At 41.1% G+C, this 27,138-nt stretch overlaps 1 protein-coding gene across 4 annotated transcripts in view; it reads right to left on the minus strand.

Moving 5' to 3' along the window:
- Nucleotides 1–27,138, minus strand: part of TNNT3 (troponin T3, fast skeletal type) — a 64,012-nt gene that overhangs the window by 33,331 nt on the left and 3,543 nt on the right. For 2 of the 4 annotated variants that reach the window (XM_054971563.1, XM_054971562.1), the window contains exons 2-6: nucleotides 18,335–18,369; nucleotides 16,210–16,223; nucleotides 14,540–14,557; nucleotides 11,847–11,861; nucleotides 2,793–2,807 (exon numbers count right to left, since the gene is read on the minus strand). In XM_054971563.1, the coding sequence (XP_054827538.1) occupies nucleotides 2,793–2,807; nucleotides 11,847–11,861; nucleotides 14,540–14,557; nucleotides 16,210–16,223; nucleotides 18,335–18,354 (82 nt within the window). In that variant the 5' untranslated portion in view covers nucleotides 18,355–18,369. The remainder of the gene's footprint in view (nucleotides 1–2,792; nucleotides 2,808–11,846; nucleotides 11,862–14,539; nucleotides 14,558–16,209; nucleotides 16,224–18,334; nucleotides 18,370–27,138) is intronic. The other 2 variants (XM_054971565.1, XM_054971566.1) reach the window with 2 other exon arrangements.

The raw sequence follows: 27,138 nt of genomic DNA on the forward strand, positions 1-27,138 counted from the left end.
AAAAATAGTTTGTTATGAGAATTTTAGTTTACAATTTAAGAAACAGATACTATTGGCCATTTTGAATTATCTGAAGTTCAGGTATCAATTTGGGGGGAGGGAATACTTCCAGGAAAATGTGGTGTTAATGGAACCATGGAATGAGGGAGTACCACATTCGTTTTCTAATCCTGGAATAAAATGCTATAATTATGTATTTATTGTCCGGATTCTGTTATGGAGTTTTTTCATTAAAAGAAAATCTTCAAATGCATAACAAAGCAAGAAGTAGTTTATACAGAAAGAAAAATACAAAATCAGGATGCATTTTTAAGATGATTTGTCCATCAGGGAAACCAAGAAAAAACTAGGATCATCATGGCAAAATTATATCTTGCAATGCATTTTACTTTATCTCATATTCAGCTTGTTCTGGATTTTAATAATACTTCTGTAAAATATAATCCCCACAATGATATTGCTAAAAGAAGGACTCCTCCAATGCTTTGCCTAAAATAAGAAAAAAGGCTGGAAGTGAGGAAAAGGTTTTTAAAGGAAAATTGTGTTGGTGATCTCACGTACACCAGTCTCGAAGCTTCCGTTTAGAGTCTGAAATTTAGAGAAGTTCAAAACGCATCAGTAAGATTTTCTAGCCAATAGTGATCTCAATTGGAAAATCTCAGATCTCTGCTGATGGATGACATGAATTACCTTGTTCTTTTATATCTGCAAGATGTTACTTCAGATATTTGAGCTGGTATGTTGGGGAGGAAGGTCTGGTAGTATGAAAAAACCTGTCTGGCTTAATCAAAGAAAAGGAGCTGTAGGCTGTCCACAATAATATGGTGAAACAAATAATTTGTTCAGTTGTAAATGTGATGATTTGGTCCAGTTTCCTGATTTTAAATTAGGGTGAGAATTAGAAGCAGCGGTGCGTGTGTGTTAGTGTGCGTGCATGCACGTGTATTAGAAATGAGGATCTTTCCAAATGACATCAAAATATTCTCCTCATTCTCCAGCTGCAAAAGTCAAAGGAAAGAAATCCAGACAGTATTTGTCTACCATTTGACCCAATGTCCCACTTCTCTTCTTGTCTCTCTACTTTTCCCTCTTCTAGTAACTAGAATCATTTATTTCAGCTCTGGTGTCTTCCACATGGATTTTCTACCCGAAATTCAACGCTTTTGGAAAGCAGGTTTTTTTCCTGCTTTCCCACAGCATCAAGGTACATTTGTGCACATCTGGGATTTCCCCAGCTTTCTTCCAGTCTTTCTCAAACCTGCTATGCTCTGAAGTTTTTTGAAAGATCATCAACTGCTTTAGATTTTCCAGCTCACACGGCAGCCATTTTTCCTGAACATGTCCCCACAGAGGACATTTCCTCTCCTTGCCATTAAGGTGATTTTTGTTTTTAAAAATAAGCAATAGATTATTATTATATCCATATACTGTTGTAACAAAAGATATAGCAGGAAAAAATGGGTAGACCCTGTATAGTTATTAGCTTTAAGTAGTGAACACTTGTGCGTGTTTTAACCCATTGGTCTTTCAAGGCTAATACAGTCTACTTTGACTGTCAGCGGCTCTATAGGGTCTCAAGCTGAGGCCTTTCACATTATGTACTACCTGATTGTTTTAAATGGATATACCAGGAAATGAACTTGGAACTTTCTCCATGCCAAAGCACTCTATTACTGAGTTGCAGTCCCGCCACAAATATCCCCTAGTGGATGATACCCTAGATCAGGCATTAGTTGCCTCAGTACAGTGCAGAAAGTCAGCATTCAGCCATATGACTAATACATTTTGGAGACCTGCCTGAAACAATATTTCTTTTACTAATTGCTTTGCAGTAGCTTTTGAACTAGCCAGAGAGACTGTTAGGGCTTATCTTGTTATTGGCATATTTGTGTTTTTATAAAAGCAGAAAGGATTCTGGAACCACTGTACCTGGTAAAGGCACAAGAGTGTTTATTATCAGTTAGTGTAAATCAACACTGCTTGACTGATATAACTGTCTAGTTAAGCACGAAACAACATGCTTTTAAACAATATATGATAGTTGCTTTTTGTTGCCTTACCTAAGGCAATTCCCTTCAAATTTGTTCATAGCTGGACATGATTTTTTTTTTTTACTTTACTTCTACAAACAGGCTATCATGTTGACCAGCTGATTTTGTCTTCAGTTTCAAGAACTGTTTGCCTGGAGGGAAAGAGTATTGCTCGGGAAATGCAAGACCAAAACCTTCTTAAGCATAACAGAGGTAGATGCATGGTTCTTTCTAGGAATGCAATCCTGTACAGAGTTTTGCCAGTCTAAGCCCACTGAAATACTGGACTTACTCTGCATAAGGTTGCATTGTAGGTTTCCTAGTATATATCTGAGTATATCCAAACAAGAAACCTGCAAACCAAGCGTGAAACCCAGTGGAAGCCGTCATGTTCCTTTTGTACCCTCCTTCCTTTTGCCTTTCCACTTCATAATCCTTTTGGTCCTTCAAATTTTTACCACAAATGCAAGGCCTGAATAAACATACCCTCTGGGAATAATGATATATTCTGAAGCATTCAACACCCATATAGAAGCAACCAAAATTCCTTTTCACAAATTTACAGCTACATTCTTCACTTAAAATTTCTATGGCCCCCTTTTTCATATTTGTTCTATCAATGCAGTTTTGATTTGTATGCATCCAGAACTAAGAAAAGTAGAAACTTATATTCTACAGTTGCTTGATTGCTCAAATATTTTTGAACGTTATTTTGACTGCTGTAGAAAAGAAAGGAAGGTTCTGTGGACACAGAGCACGTACCTTCTTCATGGGTTTCTTCCAGAAGTGTCATAGTGGAAGCAAGCAGTAATGAGAGGAAAGAATAAAGGAAAAAATAATATGTATGTAAACATTTTGAACCTAATGGGACAGACAAGGAATGAGTGAAGGAAAATAGAGACTCTCGTTTTAAAGAAAATAACAAGAATACTGCAGCATAGATACCTGAAGAAACTGTAAGGATGTGAAAAATAGCACCAGGTTAAAGCAGCTGTGAGTGTGAAGCATTCAAAGAAAACAAGCTGTTAAGTGACAGTTTATTAATAGGAATTGTCTATCTTGTTTCTTCTCTTTCAACCGCCTATTCACACATTCATGTATTCTCTGCGCACACATCAGAGGCAATATGAGAATTTTGGAAGTTGTGTCACATACCTGGCTCAGGAGCTTCATCAGGTGAGAAGTATCATGGAACAAGATGTAGTGGACAGCAAGAGAATGAAAACAAGATGTAGTGGACAGCAAGAGAATGAAAACAAGAGGGACATGTTAGTTACAAGGTTTTGAATTCCTTGTGAGTCTGAAAATTAGGAGGAGAGGAAAAAATGTAGTAGGGCATAGTCAAAGGGAAAGAAAAGGTATAGCATTTAAAGGGACATGTAAAGGCAGCCAAACAGAAAGGATATGGTGGTGAATGGCTTTTACCAGGGAAATGGGCACATAGATGAATGATGTACACATGGCAAAAACTAAAAAGGATTCACCATCATGTTTTACAGAGGTAAATCATGTGCATGATGGCAATCATGATTTAAACAGATTTCATTCATCTAGAGTGCAGCAATAGTAAAGGCATTGCACAGGAACCGAGAACTTCAGAAAAGAGCACATCTCTATCTGTTTCTTTTCCCCTCAGTAGACAGCATTGTTAGCCCGTGTTATGATCTGTGAGCAGTATGAAGTGTAAACCTACATGTATTTCTGTTGCTTTTCTTGGGGTAGGTTTTCATACTTTGAATAAAGAGGGGTAGAAATGCTCACAGACCTGCATAGTTAATTTCAGAATAACTATTGCCCTAATTTTAACATTTTAGTACCCAGACATGCAAGAATATGAGTTTTAAAATGCCATGGTTATGCAGAAGATTTCAATTATTTATTCTAATAACAAGAATAAATATGATTTGTTCCATTGCAGTATTCTTTTCACATCAGTGGATCAAATTTCACTTCAAGTACATCAGTCCTATTGACCTGCTTGTGAAATCTACCTGTGCTTGAAAAGAACTATAACTATCTGCTATAACTTCAGATGGTTTTAAAATATTTTAACCTATTCCCCCCCCCCCCACTGGGCTGTATTTTCATTCATGAATCTAGTAACTTTTCCACAGTGCATTAGTGAAGTCATTATCATTAAACATATTCAAACCACCTATCAGGATCTCCTTAGGATCTTCTCTGATTCTCCAAAACTCCTCCATTAGCTGCCCAGTTAAGAAAATTCTTTGCTATCCCCTCCCACGTATTGTAGATTTCTCTCTACTGCGTATGTTTCATCCCACCCCCAGTTCTTAGACGTAAAGGATGTTACACCACATTATTTTCAAAACAACAATGTTATAGGAGTATAGTTAAAAGACAAGCAAGAGTTAAGAGTTATTTATTGTTATCTCCTGTTTTCCTTGCTCCACCTTTGAATTCCTGTGCGTACATTACCTCTTAAGAAAATCAGCGGAATTCAGAAGTCATGTCACATACCTGGTTCATGAACTTCATGAGGTGGGAAGTGTCAATAGGGGAAAAGGAAGACAAGACAATTAAAGAAATAAAGGATTGTTACAACCTTGAACTTTCTCAAGTCAAGGTTGAAATAGATAATTTATAAATAGGTTAAGAGGGAAAGTAAACTTTAATTGGTTTAAACTAAAAAGGAGACAAAGATGACTGAGAAAAGAGAACATGCAAATAAGAAGCAATAGGAGATCAAGGAACATGCAAAAGAAATCCTGGTATATTTTGTATAATGTGCTAAGTATCATATTGTCACATGTGATACTTTCCCATCATGCTTTTCTGCATTACACAGTTTGCTACTTGGACCTCTGGTTTACTTCACATATTACCAATTCCAATATGGATATTAAAAACCCCATGCCAGATAAGCAATATCTTAAAGCTAAACTATCTTCTTATCAAGATGTAATGAGGTCTCCTTCATTACGGCGTATTTTTGTTTTGATCCAAAGATTAATCTGTCAATTCAGTAAGGAAAGTTTGGGCACTCTTAATGCTATGCTACTGATATGAAAGCATAATCACAACAGTTTAACACTTATAAAAGCATACTGGGCATTGGGAATGAAAAAACATAAACAGTCATAAGCTCACAAGCTAATGAACATGGTATACATGAGTTATTAACATAGTACAAAAGTTTTATCTGTTGATATAAACTTTATCCAATGTAAAGAAACAGCAACTCTTATGCTAAATGCACAGGAGAACCTGCACTCTTAAGGATCCATTGCAGTAAACTTTCTATGAATGGTGAGGAGTAATAATTCAATAAATGACTTGGCCTAATTTTGTTCTCATGATACCTTTGCACAAAAGTATCAACTGTGGCACCCTCTGACTGCAAGAGTAAAGGGAAAGAAAAGGACAGCCTTACAAAGGAGGGACCCTCATGGGAAAAAATGCCAAATGATATAGGCAGCTGCAGTGAGGATGAACTGGGGAACATCCCCCTCCCCCCCTTGCATTGGCAGACATTTGCTTGGCTGCTCTTCCTCTGCAAATGCAAAACAGAGGACTGCTCTCCTCCTCCTCCTCCTCCTTACCGCAACTCTCTACACCATGCAATGTTTTGCCCATGAGGTCCCTTAAACCTCAGCATCACAGCGTGTTGCTGGAGGAAGGGGAAAGTGGGGAAGATCTGCCCCCATGAATTCCTTGTTCTTGCTATTCATAGGATCCAACCCTAAGTTTGGATATATGGCTAATTTACCTTGAGTCCTAGGAATAAGGCAGGCAACGTCTATATAAATAAAATTCTCTTACATCTTTCCACAAAGATTAGAATGTCGTTGCTCTTTAACCAAAAACTCAAAGTTTTCTATTGCCATTAGTTGGTCTGAAATTGCACATTTTGAACTATAAAATTTGTATTTTATTTATTTATATTCCACCTTTCTCACTGATATCCAAGGTTGATTACACAGTGCGAAATACAATATAATCAACAGCTAGGACATTCATTGAGCACTGAACAACTGTTAGAACAGCAGGATTTGAGTTCAGTGACACCTTAGAAACCCCTCTCTGGCAGGGCCCTCATCTAAGCAGCTGACTTGAGCTGTCCTCAGACATAAAGAGGCTGTGTCTGAAGAAGGAAGCTCTGATTCTCAAAAGCTTACACCCTGAAAATTTTGTTGGTCTCTAAGGTGCCACTGGACTCAACCTGCTGTTCTACTGCAGACCAGCACAGCTACCCTCCTAAAATGAACAACAGTTAGGACTAAAGGTGGGCACAGACCTAAAAATGGACCAAAATTTCACATGGACCGGCTTAAATCGGTGTTCACAAACTGGCAGATCATGGGACATCTGTTTTCCACGGACCTCATGACTTTTCAGCCGGTCTGTTGGTCTGTCATCTGTGAATCCAGAGATTGGGGGGGGGGGGGTTAAAGCACTCCCAGCATCACTAGCAAGTGGCGCCGGGAGTGCTTTAACGTTTAAATCCTCCCTTGCTCCAGCTGACTGGCGGGCACAGACCCACAAAATGGTCGGCGAACTGGTATGGGTCCGTGAAAAGTTTGTGGTCTGTGGTCCGTGATGGACTACTGTCCTCCGGCCCGTGGGTTTTTCCCAGTCAGTGCCCACCTCTAGTTAGGACATTCAGTGAGCAAATACAATTGGTTATGATAGCAGAAAATCTGAAAAGGCATAAAGCCAAGCACAGAGAAGAAATCTTTCTGAAACAAAGTACAATTAACATGGCATGTTTAGCATTGTGGAAACTCCCCAGTAGGAGCATATCCACATCAGTACCCATTAGAATAGTCCATAGCCCCTGTCTGTACCAAGGCATTTCTCAGAGCTGTTTCTTATGACACAGCCCTATAATCTTGGTAGAAAGTCCTCTAGAATAATTCAGTTTTGCATAGTTTGTGGAAAGCCAGGAGAGCGGGAGCTTTTTTAAGGGCTGAGAATGCAACAGAAAGCAGCTCCACAAAATCTACTAATGATTCTGCAATATTCTTAACATCCCCTTCTTCAGTCACTGAAAGAGGGGTAGATTCATGTGAAAAACAGGGGTATATAATTTTCACTGTGCAGCCCAAAGGAAAACCACAAAGATTATGTAATTGAAGCAAGAATTTCCATGGGTAAGCCTAAGCTTTGGACTGCTAGATATCCTGTGCTTGACAAAATGTTCTCAGCTCAGTTACATCTATAAGGTCATTGGAGTCAGTGAGCATGATCAGTATATGAGAAAGCTTTACTGTTTTCATGCATTGTAATCATCACCCTTTGTTAATCAAAAACAAATAAACAAAAAGGTTATATCAATGAAAGCAAACCCAAATGTTAAGGTAATGTGTTGCTCTCCTGTTCTTTTCCATCACCTTTGAATTGCAGCACACGCTCATATAAGATGGAAAGGGAATTCAGAAGTCAAGTCACATACCTGGTTCATGAACTTCACCAGGTGGGAAGTATCATGGAACAAGATTAAGGTAATAGAAAACAAGGATGTTAGAGGGGAAAAGGCAAGAACTTGACAACAATATGAAAGTAATAAGGCCAGCATTAAGAAAGAAGTAAACTCATTACTGGAAAGCCAATTAATGTATTTAAATAAAGAACACAGAGTGACGAAATATATACAGGCAAATACAGAATGCTGAATAGTAAAATGAGGGTGCAGAGCATGCAAATGCAGAGAAGGAAATGTAAAGCTTTCAAAATGTGCAAATCATTTGTAAGCCAAACAATGCTGATAGCTTTGTTTGCAAAGCTGTTACATTCTTTCTAGGGCATGTCTGTACATTTTAGAATAGGGAACTCAATGAAATGCCCAGTCCCCACAATCCATGCACTCCAGGGATACAATTCACCCTATTACTCCCACCTGTTTTTGCAAATGACACAAAGTACTACACAACAGAATTCCTATGTTTGGTACATTGGTTTCCCTAGGGAGGAAGCTAGCTTCAAGAACATTTCCTACTCTTTTGGTTGAATGCCACTACCTGCATCTCCCACATGCAAGGACACCTAATATATTCCTATGGCACCTAGATGAGACCTTGAGTTTCAGCAGACTTGTTTGTACCATATTTTTAATAACTGGCAGATAGTAGATGAGGTACACACAGACCTCTGTCACTCACTAATCAATATCAGTTCTCATTTGAAGCTCTGCTTCCAACTCTAACTTCCACTGAATTTTATTTATTTATTGCATTTCTAGACCGCCCTTCCCATCAGACAGGCTCAGGGTGGTGTAACAACAAACAATTTATAACATACAGTTTAAAAACAATAAAAATATTATAAATAAACATTAAAACACTATTCCACATACAATAAAATTTCTCAGTTGGCAGAAATAGGCAATAAAATTTCTCGACTGGCGGAATAAATATTAAAATACAGCATTTTAGGCACAGGACTTGGCTCTTACAGCATGCCCTGCGCCACACTTATGAGCTCCGGCATGAGTGGTGGACGGTCTTCAGTGGTATGGCCAACAAGAGGACAGCCTAGCCCCCAACAAATGCCTGCCAGAACATCTCCGTCTTGCAGGCCCGGCAGAAATATAACAAATCCCACCGGGCCCTAGTTTCCTCAGACAGAGAGTTCCACCAGGTCAGAGCCAGAACCGAAAAGGCCTTGGCTCTGGTAGAGGCCAGACGGACCTCCCTGGGGCCAGGGACTATCAGCAACTGCTTATTAGCTGATCGAAGCAACCTCTGGGGAACATATGGGGAGAGGAGGTCCCGAAGGTATGCTGGGCCCAGCCTGCATAGGGCTTTGTAGGTCAACACCAGAACCTTGAACCGGACCCGGTACTCAACTGGTAACCAGTGCAGCTGATGGAGGATGGGTGTTATATGTGCCATGATTGGAGCTCTGGCAACCACCCATGCAGCTGCATTCTGAACTAGCTGCAGTTTCTGGATCAAGCCCAAGGGAAGCCCTGTGTAGAGCAAGTTACAGTAGTCTAATCTGGAGGTGACCGTTGCCTGGATCACTGTCGTAAGGTCATGGGTCAATAAGTAAGGGACAAGTTGTCGAGCCTGTCTTAGATAGAAAAATGAGGATCAAACAACCACTGTGACCTGTGCCTCCATAGACAGGGAAGTATCCAGGACCTCCCCCAGGCTCCTTACTCTTGACGCTGGTGTCAGTGGCACTCCATCAAGAGCGGGGAGCTGGAGTCCCGCACCCATGGACCCTAGACCCACATGCAGGACCTCCATCTTCAAGGGATTCAGTCTCAGCTGACTCTGCTTCAACCATCCAGTCCCAGCTTCGAAGGCACGTTCCAGGATATCTGGGGCAGAGTCGGGCTGGCCATCCATCATCAGATACAATTGGGTGTCATCTGCATATTGATGGCACCCAAGTCCGAAACTCCATACCAGCTGGGCGAGGGGGTGCATATATACATTAAATAGCAAGGGGGACAGTATTGCCCCTTGAGGGACACCACACACCAATGGGTGGCGGGATGACAACTTCTCCCCTAGTGCCACCCTCTGTCCCCAACCATGGAGAAAAAAGACAAACCACTGCAAGGCCGTCTCTCGAATCCCCACATCGGCAAGGCAGTGGATCAACAGGTCATGATCGACCGTGTCGAATAATACTGATAGATCTAACAATATCAGCAGTGCCGACCCGCCTTGATTCAGCTATCTACGGAGATCGTCCATCAGGGCGACCAGTAATATCTCCGTCCCATGTCCCGGACAGAAGCCAGACTGGAAAGGATCTAGGGATGAGAAATCATTCAGGAAGACCTGCAGCTGCTCTACCACCGTCCGCTCAATCACCTTACCCAGCAACGGGAGGTTTGAAACTGGGCAGTAACTGACCGGGTCAGTAGGGTCCAAAGATGGTTTTTTTCAGGAAAGGCCTAACCACAGCTTCCTTCAACACTTCTGGAAAGATCCCAGAGCTCAGAGACATGTTGACAATGGCCTCCAGGGTATCCCGTAGCCCATCTACGCTGACCTTTACCAGCCACGAAGGGCATGGGTCCAAGGAGCATGGGGAAGGCCTAACTGCTCACAAGATCCTGTCAATCTCATCCCCAGAGAGTGGGCAGAATTGGTCTAATGTTATCCCAGAACGTGGCCAAGGGGCCTCCAGTTCACACACTGTATCAACTGTGGCTGGGAGATCATGGCGGAGAGACAAGATTTTATCAGCCAAAAAGCTCCCAAAAGCCTCACATCCAGTATCCAAATTTAAATTTTGATGGTCCTTTCCTGATAAGGAGACCAAGGACCAAACCACATTAAACAATTTTACTGGGTGTGAGCTAGCTGATGCAATGGAGACTGCATAGAACTCTTTCTATGTAGCCTTCACTGCCATCTCATAGGCTTTCATAAACGTCCTATAAGATGTTCTTGCCTCTTCGTTGTGAGTTCGCCGCCATACTCACTCTAGCCATCTCCTGATTCTTCCATCGTAGCTCCTCTGTATAACAGGGAGCTAGTTTGGTATGGGGGCAGAGAGGGCGACGGGGCGATTTTATCGATGGCTTCAGAAAGACGAACTTGCCAGTCTTCCACTAGCTCATCCAATGAACCGCCAGGGAGCATCGGATCCTGCAGAGCATTCTGGAAACCAATTGGATCCATAAGTCTCTGCGGGTGAGCATAAATAAGCTCACCACCCTTGCAGGAGGTGGGTGGGATATCCAGCCGAGCCTTCAGGACCACGTGGTCTGACCATGACACCAACTCAATTGTTGCCAGTACCACTCCCATCTCCATCCCAAAGACTAAATCCAGCATGTGGCCTGCTTGATGTGTGGGGGCCAAAACAATCTGGGAGAGTCCAAGTGTGGCCATGGAGGACACCAGGTCCACAGCCCGACTAGAGGCGGCGGCATCAACATGGACATTGAAGTCACCCACCACCAATAGTTTTGAGTGCTCCAAGGTCCATCCAGCCACCATCTCTAGCAGACATGGCAAGGCATCTGTTGGTGCGCTAGGTGGCCGGTACACCACACAGATGGCTAAACTCTCCTCAGCTCCCCACACCAGACCTACACAATCAGTGCCAGGGATCTCCGGGACGGGAAGCGGCCTGAAGGAGAAAGACTCTCGGACAAGAATCACCACCCCTCCCCCCTGGCCTCCCGTTCAGGACTGATGAAGGACCAAGAAACCAGGCGGGGCCAATTCGTTCAGAGCAACCGTCTCGCCCTCCCTCACCCAGGTCTCGGTCACGCATACCAGGTCCAAATTATTTGCCACGAAATAATCATGCAATGTTCTGGTCTTATTATTTCTGGACCTGGCATTACACAACATCAGTGTCGAAGGGGGGCTATATTTCCTAGCTCCACATCCAACATGCCTCTACTTTTCATCTATGAACACATAAGGAAATAGTCATATTGGAAAGCAAAACAGTTGTGGACTTTTCATTACTTTGTGATGTTTTCATTTTATATTCTTCCATGTGGATTTCTTTAAAATTACATTGGAAACTAATGAAAAGAGCTGCTTGGTCAATGACAGGACCACAGAAGGGAAAGCTGGGCCACACAGAAACATGCCCATTTAATTTTGATTGTCAGGTATCTTATTCTTAGCCCATAAGAATTCTGCTAAAGTCAATAAAAATTAACTAACTGAGTGTGAATTGCTTAAAGTCTATAATCTTACAGATTAATAGCTACTTATACTTTGCAAAGATTTTATCTACTTCCCTTTGTATTCAGTGCTTATTGATGATAGTGACTATGGTCATACTTTGCTTTTTATAACCTTAAGAGATGCAACATGGCCATTAGCTCTTCCAGTTGAACAATAAGAACTGAGAGGCCTTGACACATACCTTCTTCATGAACTTCTTCAGGTGGGAAGCATCGTAAAAAGAAAAAAAAAAGAACGGAACGTCAACAAAGTTAAAACAAGAAATATGAAGGCAGAAACCTCAAACTGTGTGAGGCAAGTAAGGTTGCAAGAAGAAAATTAGGAATTACATTATTACAGTGAGTTGGATAAAATTAAAATCCTCGTAGAATGGAAATGACACACCGACTGATTGACTGGAAATGTTAGGACTTAGAAGGAGCATGACCAGGTTAAAAAAAAAAAAACATGCATTTTTTATTAACAGAGCTGGATAAAATTTCCTAAAATCCCATGTTTTGTTAGAAATTAGAGGGTTGGGTCCTATGGATTTCTTCCATTAATGGCATCACTTTCCCTCAGCACAAATTTCCCCCTTCCTGATGCAGGAGGCTTTTCCATCAATGAAAAGTTCTTTGTGACAGAGGTCAGTGTTACTCTTATTGGAACAGATCCAGAGAATCTGATTCAATATATGTAAACCAGTTCTGAAATTTCAAAAGAAACTGACCCACACATAACTGATTATTAACCGAAAGAGGGCTCTTATTGCGAATATAGATTTGTTTTAGTAATACCATTTTTAAAAGAAGCCAGTCTTTTAACACACCAATTTATAGCAAATAAAAGGGGAGGGGGGAATACACATGGGATTTATAACTGAGATACTAGCAGCAGCAACTCAGTTTCATCAGTGGAAATTTTTTCTTCCTTGTTAGTGCCACTGGATCAAGCCTTTGAAGTTAATATTTTGTTTTCTCCTGCTCCTTTTCTTCTATCACTTTGGGATTCCTTTATGCAAAACACTCTTCTGAAAAGGAAGAGAGAGAAATCCAAAGGCATCACATACCTTCTTCTGCTTCTTCATGTGGGAAACATCATGGAACAAGAAGCAAAGACAAACAAGACAGCAACATTGAAATACATGTTAGAACCTTCAAAACTTTGTGAACTAAGCCTGGGGGAAGAAGTACTTAAAAAGAATACATAAGACAGGAATCAGCCACCTTGAAAGACAACAGATATAGATCAGACAAACATGTGAATCCAGAAATCAGAAGGACATAAAACAAAACACGGTCAGAGGACACGGAGCATGCAAATTAAAGAGGTGAAGGAAAAGACCTAGCTTAGTTATTGAAATTATTGTTTTCCATCAAACAGAAAGGAAGAAATAAAGTTAGAAAAGATGTGAAGAAGGGAAACAAATATTTCTTAACTGGGATAGGTTGCCTGCATTTGGTTAGCACCCTCTTTGTAGACAAGTGGCTGAAGATGGAGTTTGAAAAGTTTCTCTACTCATAACAACCCTAGCAAAGCATTGACTTTTTCTTGACTATTTTTTAGTGACAACACTGACTCAAACACTGTGTATAGGTCAGGGAAAGGAAGTTGTTTGTCAGGAAATACTGACAAACAAATAATATACAAGCATTTAGCTGCATAATTTTGATTTATGTTATTTTATACCAAGGTTGTTTGCCTACAGTTTTCCATCAACAGTATTATTTGGTTCCCACAGTAGTCTTATTAGGATATCCAGTTCTCCAAAGGCTGTGTGGCATTTTAAAAACCATGTCATTTCTGTTCCAAGTATACCCTTATATTACTATTAGTAGTAGTGGCAATTGGGTCGGACTCGGCAGTATACTGATTACTGCAAAAAGACTGTGAGTGGCATTAGGAAAGCATCACATATTTATCGCATAACTTTAGAGGGCTAAAATCTTGATAAGCCAAAGCCTGTGAGGAGGATTAGTGTTTGTGGCCTTCACTACATGAGACCATGATGTAGCCCATGCCAAGTCTAACTGGCATTGACAATCTAATAGTGTACACCACTGTTTTTAACGGAGCTGGATGAAAATGCTCTGTGAATAATTTGGTTTCCACATCTTGTAATTAACACTGGCTTCAGGACATCTGAAAGTTTGTCCATATATTATTTTCTAGGATTTTTTTCCTGAGCACAACAAATCAAGGCTTAGACAAAAATTAACTTTTATTTCACTGAATTAGGAAGATGAATTATCAGCAATTCTGAAATATACTTCCATTATTTCAGAATGCAGGCAGCTAAAAAGGAATATAGCATGAAATCTTGCTGAACGCTCGGATTTTGCAAGTGTCGTCATAGTTCCCACCACAAAGATCTACAAAAACTGAACTCATCAGTGATCAATCTGTGTGGAAGAGCATTTTCTAAACTCCATCTTTTTAATACTCCTGTATTGCTATTCAGCAGCTTGTCAAATAGTTATTAGTCAGCTCAAGATGATACACATTTCCTATCTTGTAGAAGTGATTTATGCATTTAATTTATTGTGTTGCTGGCAACATGTTCAGACCTGAAAAAAGTATTGGGAATTTTTGCCGTCACAAATTCAAGTCTAATTCTGTAATGATAGTGAGGACTATAAAGTGAAATCATTGGGAAATCAAGTGGCCATATAGTTAGCTTTAACACAGATTTTTATCTTAAGCACTGCAGGATCTTTTTGGGTCATATGAATCAGCCTTGAGTTTTGATGCTAAATTGAGCAGCTAAATTTTCCTATGGAATTTCACATCATCTGTAGCAGACAATAACAGAGAGGTGGGTGAATGACAGGCCCCAGAGTTGAAGATCAAGGGATCAGAGAAAGAGAAGGTACATTCCAGATGAGTTTTGGTTACCTTCTTCTTCATATTCCTCTGCAATGAGATAAAAAAGCAGCATAATCAACAACAAACAACACATAGAAACAACACATAGCACCCCAAGGAGTGATGTGGAAGATAAAAAATCATTGCTCTTGTTTAGAAAAACAGCAATTCTATTTCCTTCTGAGAAATCTTATTCAAAAGTCTGGATGCAACAAGTGCAGAAAGAAAGAAAAATTATGAGCCTCTACCAGTGCAATCCTAAGCAGAGTTATATCCTCTGAGATCAATGGGCTTAGAATGGTATAATTCTGCTGAGGATTGCACAGTAAGGAACATAAGCATAGGTTGCAATCTATGACATTAGCTGATGTCAGAAATTCAACTTTGGATGATCCTGCCTCAGTGTAGGCGGATATTGGTCATTCAAGTTTTACAGTACCTTACATAACTTTCCAATCAATCGAATTCACCAGAAGGGAAAATATATAAAAAAGTATGTCTTTCAACTTCTTTTCAAAATGATATGGCTATATTCACATGAGCAAACACCAAATTTTGATAATAGCTACATTTACTTTCACATGTGGCTGCAATGCAACACAGACTATGCCAAAAGCATGTTCCTTTCTAACAAGGGCTATATTACGAACATAAACAGATACAGAGGGAGCATACAGTGCTCAGTTCATATTTTTGTGGAACAACTGAAGTGTTTAGATCTATCTTTCTATTCTCTTATCTTGCAAAATTGAAACGGATACAGAACGTCAGTTGTTTTCCAAGCTACTACTAATACACATGCACATTTGGGGAAAGGAAAAACCCATCAAAATGAAAAGTTTGGAGGCGTCTGAAAAAAGTAAGATGGAAATTGAAGTCCACCTGGCTAATGAGTGTCAAGACTCATACTCAACAAGATAACAGAAAAACAAGCAAAGCTTGAAATGAGTAAGCAAGAAAATGGGACACATTTTCATGGGCTCCAGAATTGTAAAATGTGTCACCAGCAGATGGCAGCTGCTCTACAACAACAAAGTAACACAGAGAACAGAAAAGATGGAATATGGATGGACTGCAAACCTGTAAGAGGCAGGCATCCAACTGTGTGAAGCAGCAGTTTGGCTTAACGGCAAGGTCTATATGAGTCAGGATTTTATAAGCAAAGGATACTGCATAAACATTATTCTAAAGGTCTGTTATAGAGTGCTGAACATAGCATCAGGATTACCAGTGCCGGGGTGTAAAAGAACCTGCCTCCCCAGTTCGCATTATTCCTTATGTGGCACAGCAATATGATGAAAAGTTCTTTTAAAAGCATGGAGCAGGTGGAGAGAGAAACAAGGCAGCCTCGGCCATCCTAAAACCAACAAAGCAGGTTTGCTGCTCTAAATAACCACATAGCACCATGCCACTAGATTTACAGTTCAATTCTGAGGCAGTTTGCCATCTCTTCAAACTCATTGGGATGACCAATGGAATAAGAAGATATTTGGCATAAAAATGGCTGAAACAAGTTAAGCAAAATCCCTGCTTGACAGGAATCATTGCAATTTAACAGAATAACAAAAATGGATATCACCTTAAAACATCACCTTTGGTACTGTGTAAATAAAAAAAACTAACATGCATCAGAAAAGTAAATAGAAAAAATAGACTTTAACAACTCTGACATATAATTAGAAAGGGCTGTTCATACTCACCCTCTACTTGCTCACTGTTGGAAGAGAAAACACAAAGGAGATAAAGCCATGCTCAGATTCATTAAATGCTACTTAACTTATATCAGTTGATTGAATTGCTGCTTGTAATGCTAACACATACATGCTGCCTTATGCCAGTTTTCATCCCTAAGCTCTTAGCTGTTGTCAGAATAAATAATGGGATTAGTTCACTATGGTATTCCTTGTACCAAAAACAGCACTCCTCATTCCCTAAAAATACCAATCTTAGTTTCAAATCTCTGCATAAAATGATAATATTTTAAGCAAGCTTCCACAGTGAATTACATTTTAACATCATCACCCTGTTCTTCCACTGCCACTGGACTATTCTGTTCTAGCCCTATACCACTAAAAAAAAAATCCCTCATTCCTGTTTTCATGATTATAAAATCCAATCCCCTATGGTATTTCTATGGCATTGTTCTCACTGAGGCAATAAACCTGTGTCTGGGCTGTATCACTACAGGTAGGAACACACAAGCCCCATCTGCAATTTGAAGCAATGCAGGCCAGATGCTGGTTTATCAACTAGACTTATGTTGCAGATTGCACAGAGGCCACTGCAGGAATGCAAAAGAAAAACAGTAACGTGACTATGAAACCCCATTAGGACTCTTTTATTTAGATGACAAGCAGCAAAGCCATCCTATGCAGAGTGATACCCTTCTAAGCCCATTGATTTAGGACTGTACTGTCACGACGGTATCCTAAGAACACTTTCCTGGGAATAAGCCCCAGTGAATTAGACGTGATGTGAGTAGAATTCTGAAAAGATCTGCTTAGGATTGCTATCTTACGATACTTGTTGAAGGGCTTGTTGGCCAGAGACCTCAATGTTTAATGTTTTCTTTGATCAATATCAAACATTATGCTTTATGAGTTGAAGTTTTATCTGATTGTTATTCAAGGAAAACTCCATGATTTGCAGCTACAGGAAATCTGAAGTCTAGTAAAATATTAGAGAGAAACATGTATGCTGCTCTAGGCTCCTTGAATGAAGAACAAGATGAGATTTACTTATTAAGTACATTTTTATCTCTCTGTTCCTCCAGGAAGTTCACAGTAGCAGATATTGTTCTCCCCTCCCCATTTTATCCTCACAACAGCCCTGGGAGGTAGGCTGAGAATGACTGGACCAAGATCACCCTGTGAGATCCATGAACCCAGGTCTCCCAAGTCCTAGTCCAACACTCAATACCATGCTGAGATACGAGATAGGTAGGTAGACATTCTTCCTCCTGATTCTTCATTGCTATACAAGGGAATACAGAGCGTTTTCATCATGTCATAGTGCTTGGTACTTACTCTGTTACTATTATAGTGTATGGAGTCTATTGGGCACTCATGATGAAACAGGGGATTAGATGCAAAGGGAGACAGGAATCTTATATCGTTAGCAGCCATTTCAGTAGATACCTTGCAACTGCCATAATTCCATTTTTTCTCCTAAACAGGTAGTAACAAGGAGACTTCTCTCCCTTACAACTAAACAGGAAAACAAGAGGGCTGCACCATCACCAGGCTGAAAGAGGGAAGGGCCAAATGCCAGTGGTTCAGTGGGGAAATGATAATTTATTAACTAGAAACAAATAAAAGCCCCTGTGCATTTTGGAGGCAGCTTCATCAGGGAAACTCTAAATATGATTAGTGGGAAGGACACTGGAGATAAACATATTTGTGATCCCCTGACAAAGCTGTATGCAAAACACTTAAGAGGCTTTTTTTTAGTTTCCACTCATTTACTGCACCACTGCCTTCTTCCCCTTAGTAACTGGCCAGTCAAGGATGGGTCACTTTGCATGTTCTATTCCATGGCTATTTAATCATTTACCTCCATATGTGCTCCATGTTAGTTCAAAACATATAGATGTTACATTCTGCACACACATATGTGCAAAGAAGTAGCTCTGACATCAGTGTTCTGGCTGAAATCATTGTGTTTGGCGCAGAGATATTACTATGTTCCTGCATTTGGAAATTTGTATCTAATAACTCAAGGACATATTAAGAAACCATAACATTCATTTGAACTTGTCTTCATTGGTCCTTGGGAGGTCCACTAGTTTGTCTTTACCAAGAAGCTCCACAAAAATGATCAACTTACACTTCTTCGGTGTCAGACATGTTGGCAGTAGGTTTCTAGATGAAAGAACAAAATGAAGGCAGGATGAGTGTCATCACATACATGTTCACACACATATCAGCAACAGTTGAAATGACATTCAGCACTGAAAAAAATGACACCTAATCCTTCTGTGGAAGTGCAAAAACCCCACACTTCTACTTGTAAAGCAGTGGCAATGAAAATCATTTTTACAGTTCAATTCATAATACGCTTCAGGAAAAAATAATAATCTAACAGAATACTAGTCTGTCACTTGCCAGATAAGAACGTGGTTACAACCAAGTCCACAATATTTAATTATCATTGTTGACTTTCAACACAGATTAGAAACCTGGTCCTCAAGCCCAGAACAATCCTGAAGCAGCACTGCAGTTTCTGTGGGCTTAGAAGGATGTAACTCTGCTTAGGATCAGGCAGTCGTACAACCAATATCTGCCCTACATGGAGTACAATCTGGGCTACACTGTGACAGGAATGTATTTGAGCAGGTAGGCCCCTTAGACCATTGAGGTAATTATCCAGACTTGTCAACAATTCAGTCAGTTCCCTACAGTAATACTATTATTTTATTATTAACAGTGAACACAATCATCCATGAATTTTTAAGGTACACAGTACTTTATCATTTTTATTATTTATTTATTTATTTGCTTTGTTTGTGCCCCATCTTTCTTCCTAATTGGAACCCAAAGTGGCTTACATAATTCTTCTCTCCTCCATTTATCCTCACAACAACCCTGTGAGGTAGGTTAGGCTGAGTGTGACTGGCCAAAAGTCACCCAGTGAGATTCCATAGGAAAGTGGGGATTCAAACCTCATTCTCCCAGATCCTAGTCCAATACTACACAACACTATCTTATAATTCTTTTGATATTTGTCCTCAGAATAACTCTTGTGAGTGGATCTACAGACAGGAAAACTGAGAGTGGGAGTTGTAGGACTGCCTAAATGGGACTGATGATTTAGCTTAAATGGCCCATTGGACATCACTACTCTACATTGCTGCATGGGTAGCAAATGCATATGGCACGCACTCCATTACTTGCTAAGCTTACAACAAGCCTTATATTCATGTCAAAGAAAATAAAAGAAGATAACCTCAGCTCAGCAGCAAATTCACTTATAAAGAGGAATATGGAAAAATGTCAGAAATCAGGATTTATGGATAAAGATATCTCGTTAGTTTTTGTATTTACTACAGCCAGATTTCATACCCCAGAGTAAGTATTGGAAGGGCCAGTAACATGAAAGACTTTTGTTCTCTCTTCAAAGCAATGGTTCCCCAACCCTCAACAACTATGAAAGTCATTGCTCCATTGTAGAACTGACAGACTGGTTTTGCTGACAGCATAGAGTGCCTGGTCGGTGGCCCCAGGTTCCTATGTTTAATCACAAAGCAGAATTTTCTGTATTGCAAAATGCATATCTTCTCCTCCCCTCAAAAGGAGCAGCAGTTTCAGGTAATGATATACATCAACAGATCTTTTTGGTAACTTCTAGTAATGCCTTTGCAAATCTGTTTAAAGAGTTAGAAGACACAAGGAGGTCACAGAGAAACTCTGCAGAAGGGATTTCATCCAGCCTCCACCAGTTGTAGCTTAAATTAGAGAAAGGGGGGGGGGAAGCTCCTCCCCAGGAAATCTGAGCCTTGACTTGACTTCATTACTCAGCTGACATATGAGAGGAGTCTTGAAGTAACAAGTAGATAGATGTGCATCCTTAAGGAACATCTGCAGCTCACAAGGTTTCTATTTCAGAAGTGAGTAATAATCCCGGAGGCAACAGTCCTGCCATATAAGGATTCCTACCCAGCAACCCATAACAACACTTAATGATACAATGTAAACACCAAGAAGGGTGTGTGCTTACATAGCCTTTACCACTATGTTATGAGGCTCTACATGTTCCAGTCATAAAACCCCAACAACAGGCGGATAGACAATATTTTTGGTCTCTGGGATGGAGTGATACAGCTGCTCCATAGTGAAGAGAAAAGCAATAAAATCCAATCAAGGCTCCTTTCAAACTGAGACTTGATCAAGTGGAGAGCAAGTGAATGGCCAGTGAACAGGGAGGAATACACGTGAGTCTGTTCACTTGCCAGGCAAGTGTAATTCGTCACTTGTAGCTTGGCTCTAACTATTTCTACAAAGATTCCCGTGGGACCATTGACTGCTATACCCGCTTTACTTTTTGAACAGTCCATACACATGGGGTGAGTCTTTCTTAGAAATAAAGGAATAAGATCAAAATGGTTTCTTTACTCTTACTGGTGCAATCCTATGGAAGCCAAAGGCTGCCATAAGTACATTTGAAGTGTGTGGAATGTTGCTGGCTTCTAATTCCTTCCTTTTTGGCGGAACTTGGCCAAAGGCAAAACAAATGAGCCTTGACTATTAAGTCTTCCATTGTTGGAAAAAGTTTGAAAAAGTAGCTATGCATGTGGGGAAGTGACTATATTTCTCAAAATTGCTGATATTCAGGAAGATTAATAACTTAAAAGCTCATTTCTGTTTATGGCCCATGCAGGTTGCATTTTAATAGGACCGATAGACCTAATTGGCTTGGATCCTATGGGTCCATTCTGTTAATGGCAGAATGGCTGTACTCCAGAACAGGAAGCCTTCCGCTGCTGGTGGGCACTTTTCTGCAAGTGCAAAAGGGTTTTCCAGTGGCAGAAGTCTCTTTATGCTGGAGGATAACTTCACTGTTAGAAAATAGGATCCAACTGTTTACTTTTAATTATTTGAAATAAATATTTCAAAGTCATGACCACTTTTAAGAGATTAAATGCAAGATTCCAAGAGTGACTTCATTCAATTGCTTCTTTATTTGCTTATTCTGTTGGCACTCTGATGACAGTCAGTGATTCCAAAATGGTGGATCATGGTAGCCAATGGAGAGGGCTGAATAGAACAGAACAAAGCATGTTTCACTTTTAGGCTAGGAACTTAAAATGATAAGGGATTTTAGGCAGTGGCAAAATGGATTGGGTTTAGGAACCTCACAAAGTGCTTTGTTATCCAACACTCTGCCCAATCCATATGTGAATGTGTCCATGAATGTGTGTAGTAGGTGTTTACTGTCTTTCATCGCAAGCAGCTCCAAGATAGCACCAAAACATGCACAAAAACCTTACTAGAGAAGTTGCTCTACTCTTGAAAAGTTGCTCTTTGAACAAGATGGTTCCAGTCTTGAGAGCTGCTGTAGCACAGTGGTTAAGTGGCTGGGCTCCAGATCAGCACTCTGCTAGTTCAACTCCCACTACTGCCATGAACTCTGCAGGTAGCCTTGGGTAAGACACTCCTGTGAGCCCAGCTCCTCATCTGTATTGTGAGGGTAATAGTAACACTGTCTTTGTTCACCGCTCTGGGTGGGGCACTAATCTGTCCAGAAGGGTGGTGGTATGTAAGCATGTTGTTATTGTTAATTTGAAGCAACAATTCTAAGATGCCTATGTGCTATAACATTTCCGGCACCAACTCAGATGTGCTACAACAGGTTTAAAGTGCACTTAGGGTCACGATGGCATATTTTGGACAAGCCTGATGCCCATGAACTGTCCCTCATCACTACCTTAGCTCAATCTTGATCATGGGCTTCTAATCTCAAAATACATCTGGGCAGTAATGCAACATAAACTGAAATATTATAGAAAGACTGTGAAAGAATTAAGATAGCAAGATGTTAATCCGAAATATCAATAAGTCAATTGCAAACAATCCCAGTTGTTAACCATAGTATAAAAATACTCACTTGAATTTGGAATGAAATTGGCCAATTGCTCCTCATGCATAAATCGAGCTTAAAAATGGTGGGGTGTATGTTTGTGGAAAGCTAGGAAACTAAACAGTATGCCTATATTTCTTCTGGACTTTATTGTTATTAGTGTTATAGCACTGCAGCAGAACTTAGTTTTAGTGTCAGAGAACGTCCATACTGATAGCAAACATTTCTATTATATTGAGGTTCACTGGTCCCTTGATGCTCCCAGGTTACTTTCCCTAAGAGTGGAAGTACACGGTGCAAATTACCTGGGGACACTCAACTGCTGGATTTTATGTGTGGTACTCAATTCACATGAGGCTGTCTCTTGTTGAGCACATGTTCATGCCTCTTTCATGGGAGCTCCCTTTGTGTGATTGCATTTGCAAGTGAGTACAAACCCTGCGTGTCAGGAGGGCAGAGCTCAAATTCAGTTCTGGTTTTGCAGCCAGTACTGGGGAAGGCAACGGCAAACCACCCCATAACAAAAAGTCTGCCAAGAAAACATCGTGCTGTGACATCTCCCCATGGGTCAGTAATGACTCGGTGCTTGCACAGGGGACTACCTTTACCTTTACTCTCAGGGATGGACACTGTAGAGCAAGTACTTTAGGCTCCTCTGAGTTGCCAATCTGCATTTCTTTAAGGTATGAGCAAGTGTCAAGATCTGCATTTCAATGAACGGATGTGGAAGGTGTGACAAACTGGGAATTTGGCAGATGTAAACAGCCTGGGATACTTTTTGCAGTTGAGAAGGAACTGATATCAAGTGCGTGAATGTCCTGACATGGAGCAAATTGAAGTATGGCTGTGCAAGTGAGTACATGGGAAGTTGGAGGGGGGGATACGTGAAATGAGGTTCACTTGAGCGTCCCTAGGCACTCCGTAATGTGTATTTCCACCGTAAGTCATATTTCTGTAGGAGATTATGGACTGGCAACATGTAAAGGCCTAACTATATGGTACACTGTTTGCAGGACCGCCCCATGTCTTGTCAAGCCCATGTGCCTTGTAGAAAATTATATCATCAGGTACACAGTGCCTCAATTTGATTTGGGACCATGATGTATAGGGAGAGGATGCTTAAGCCTTCTTCCCACACCATTTTCCCAACCTGAAACAGCCCTTGGAAGTTGCTATCTGTGGCAAGGGGGAAACCTACATGTAATTATAGGCTACATGTAAACCTCCCCAATGCAACATTAACAGGACAAATAATTGTTTTCTTCTGCTCATTGCTTAGAAACAATTATTGGCTTGGGTGCTGTCTAAATTTCCATGGGCGCAAGGAGGCAGGAGATTTCAGACCTCTAACCCACCCCCCACTGTTCCCCAGCCCCGCCCCACCCCTCCCCAAGAAGCAGCATTTCAGAGGGCGTTTTGGCTTGATATGGGAGGAAAGAACCAGCAAAAATACACACACACCCTTCCTTGCATCTTGGAAATCTAGACTGGACCCAAGCCAGTGTGCTGAAGACAGTTGCACTTCATTAACATTTTCCTCCTTGAAAAACATGATACCAAAGATATTTATGCAGGCTCTTGACACCATTTCCCATACCTCCCATGGAGCCCTCCCAGTACCTAGCATGGAGGCAACAGAGTTTCAGAGAGAGCAGCCCCAATTATCCATTCTGTTGTTTATTCTATCCTAGGAACAGCCATGCAGTCATACAGCCAATCTAATCTGGCTACATGATCACATCGCTGATGGTAAAGCTAATTTAAACACTGTACATATGACAAATGTGGGTCTAGAAGCAGAATCGTGCTCACAAGCCCTGCAACTACTTAAGTGCATTACAACCCACATTTGTGCAGAGCCCACTCATGTACAAACTGCATCCAGGGATGCTGCTTTTCAATGGTTCTTGATTGTGTGGACTGACCCTACGAATGTACAGTTTGTACACACATAGGTTCTGAGCTGACATAAACCTTGTAGAGGAAGATGCAGCCAGTGGACATGATCCCACCCCCTGCTCTACGTACATAGCCTGCATGTGTAAGCCCTGCACATGCACATATGCTTCAAAGTGAGGTCCGTGTCATCACTCTAAATTAGTTTTGTTTGCTTTTGGTGGCATCATCACATAGTCAAATTGATTAACTTAATTATGGCATCACTGCTGCTAGTAAAGAGGAGGAGGACCGCTTTCAAAGAAATGATGGTGGTCTGGTCCCACATGCTCTAAACTCATGTGTAGCAAAGTTCCGACTCTACTGGAGTTTAATGTGTGACCGCACTCACCATCAAAATGGTTTGGGAGGAAAGGTCTCTTGTGTATGTGCTCAGAGGTAGAGATGGGCACGAACCTAAATATGGACCAAAAAAACCCACGAACCAACCCAGTTCGTGGACGCTCATTTCCACAAACTTCCACAAACTGGACTACTGGTTTGCTTGGTTCATATTAAAGGGCCAGTTTAAATGGTCATTTCCCCAGTGGAAATGGCCATTTAAACTTTTCCTGCCACTTGCAAGCGGCAGTTTAAAGGGACCATCCGCTTGCAAGTGGCAGGACTCTTTAAATGGCCCAACCTCCAGTCCCAACCCCCAACCTCCCCACTCCAGCTCCTCACCCCCCTCCCAAGCCCCAGCCCCAGGCCCCCACTTACCTTCCACCTGATGCTGCGGTGGTGGAGGCCTCCTCCACTGCCCTGCAGGCCTGTGTGGCAATGGGCTGAAAAGGGCCCTCCCGTCCCTCAAATGGCAGCCACAGTCCTGTTCAGCCTCCTCTGCTGCCCTGCAGGCTCACAGGGCAGTGGAGAAGCCGAAAACACCCTTTCCACCCCTCAAATGGAAGCTGCGTCTGCCATTTGAGAGGCTGAAAGGGCGTTTCTGGCCTTCTCCTCTGCTGCGTGGGCCTGCAGGGTGGCGAAGGAGGCCTCCACCACCCCAGCATCAGAGGGAATGTAAGTGGGGGGCTGGGGCTTGGAGGGTGAGGGGCTGGGGGTAGGGGGTAGGGGGGCTGCGGGTTTTGGTTTGGGCCGTTTAAAGGGCCCTGCCTTGCAAGCGACAGGTCCCTTTAAACTATCAGCTGGTAGGCAGCAGGGGGGGATTCCCCGTCTGCCAGCTGATAGTTTAAAGGGTCCTGCCCCTTGCAAGAGGTAGGAAAGGGCCCTTTAAATGATTAAATGCCCCTTTCCAGCATTTAAACCCCACGAACCACAAACCATAACCTGATTCGTAACTGGGCCCATTTCCGTGCCAGTTCGTAGTTCCTGGTTCGTGGAAACCCCACGAAGCATGAACCCCATGGTTTGGTTTTTTTCTGGTTCGTGCCCATGTCTACTCAGAGGCAGGAGCAGCTTTGTCTGTCCCAGCTTCCCATCCAGTGTGTTTTTGCAGAAAGTAAAGATCTATGGGGGCATGTTCTTTTTCTTTCTCTTTTCATGCCCATGCTCAGCTCTACTTGGGTGGGGCATCTCGGTTTGGATGTCTTCCACTACTTTCACTGAATACATATTTCATAGAAGTAGTAGGAAATACAATTCTTTACATTTAAAAAAAAAATTGCTTTCAGATATGGAATACATCTTCCTTAGGATGTGACCTTCATTACATTTGGTAAATGATTGGTAAATATGGCCTCATCGTGATGGACGTGAGGAGAAGCCAGAAACTGTACAACAATATCATGTAACAATAATAATGTAAGCTTCTCGGGGTAGGGACTTGTCTTCTAATATTCTGTAAAGCACCATGCACATTGATGGCACCGTATAAATTATTTGTTGTTGTTGTTAATTTGGATAATTGTGGTTATATCATACTTCAGAATTACTTATTATCAATTATAATAACAACAATCTCAATAGAAATATGATATAACCACAATTATCCAAATGGTCTGATATGGGTCATCACAAGTTCAATTAAACCCAATTAACGAAGAGATGCACTGACAAAGAAGAACCATCATATACTCAAAGGCTTCATCTTTGAATTGAAAGGTATATGAAAAGCAAATGGAGGTTCATTAACACACTCTTATAAAACTGGTATCATTAATGCATTTTTAGCTTGTTACATCAGGAAAGTCTTATATTCTAAAACTATTTAATAATATTTTCAAAGCATTCCCAGCAATTCTTACTTTTGACTCCTCTAGGTCTCCATAAACCCTGACCTTGATGGGCCTGGTGAGTTGAGTCTAGTCAGACATTAGAAGTTAAGCAGAGTCAGCCCTGTTTGGTGCTTGGATGGGAGACCAAGGAAAATGAGGGTCATTATGCAGAGGAAGGCAATGCCAAACCACCTTTTGTTAGTCTCTCACCTTGAAAACCTCAGCAAATTGGCTGAGACCTAATAACACTTTACACATTCACACAGGCCTGTATAAACTGTGGTTTGGTTGCTATGGAGATCCCTCTTTAAACACCATGTTGGAAATCTTGATCAGCCAGTTCATCCCCTACTATCTAGACTGGTAAAATGGGAAATGCAAGTGTTCAGTTTTGTCTGGAAGATTTACTCCAAACATCAGTTTTAGGGATAAGTTTAGTTAGCAGGGAAGGGCAATGTTTACAGGCACTCTGAGGGACTTGATTCTTTTATTATTAATTTTTCAAACATATCATAGCTGAAGCACTCAAAACTGGTTACAAGGTGATGCCTTCTACATTATGCATTTAGATCTCTTTCAAATCTATTCAACTACCTCAATTTCTACCTAAGTATTCTGAGAACGTGTCATTACGTGACAAGGATAGGAACTGCAGAAGATGTAGTTGTTACATTCTGCATGCCTGTGCACAATCTGAGAATGGTATACCCCATACCTTCTGTTACACTGCAGGGGTTGTACAATACAGACACAACGGGCAGTAAAATATCTTGGGGCGGACTGTCTACCCTTAATTCCCAGATCTCTTTGGGGGAAGAGCATGATGAGAAACCCAGCTCCAAACTCGTTTTAATGTCTATGCCTTGGTACTAATTAAGCTCCGCTTCTTTTGGTGATCTGAGGCAGGGAATTCTTTGGAACTCATTACGTGTCCCGCTCTATCAGATG

This window comes from Eublepharis macularius, chromosome 2 (assembly GCF_028583425.1).
Source record: "Eublepharis macularius isolate TG4126 chromosome 2, MPM_Emac_v1.0, whole genome shotgun sequence".
Taxonomy (NCBI): Eukaryota; Metazoa; Chordata; class Lepidosauria; order Squamata; family Eublepharidae; genus Eublepharis; species Eublepharis macularius.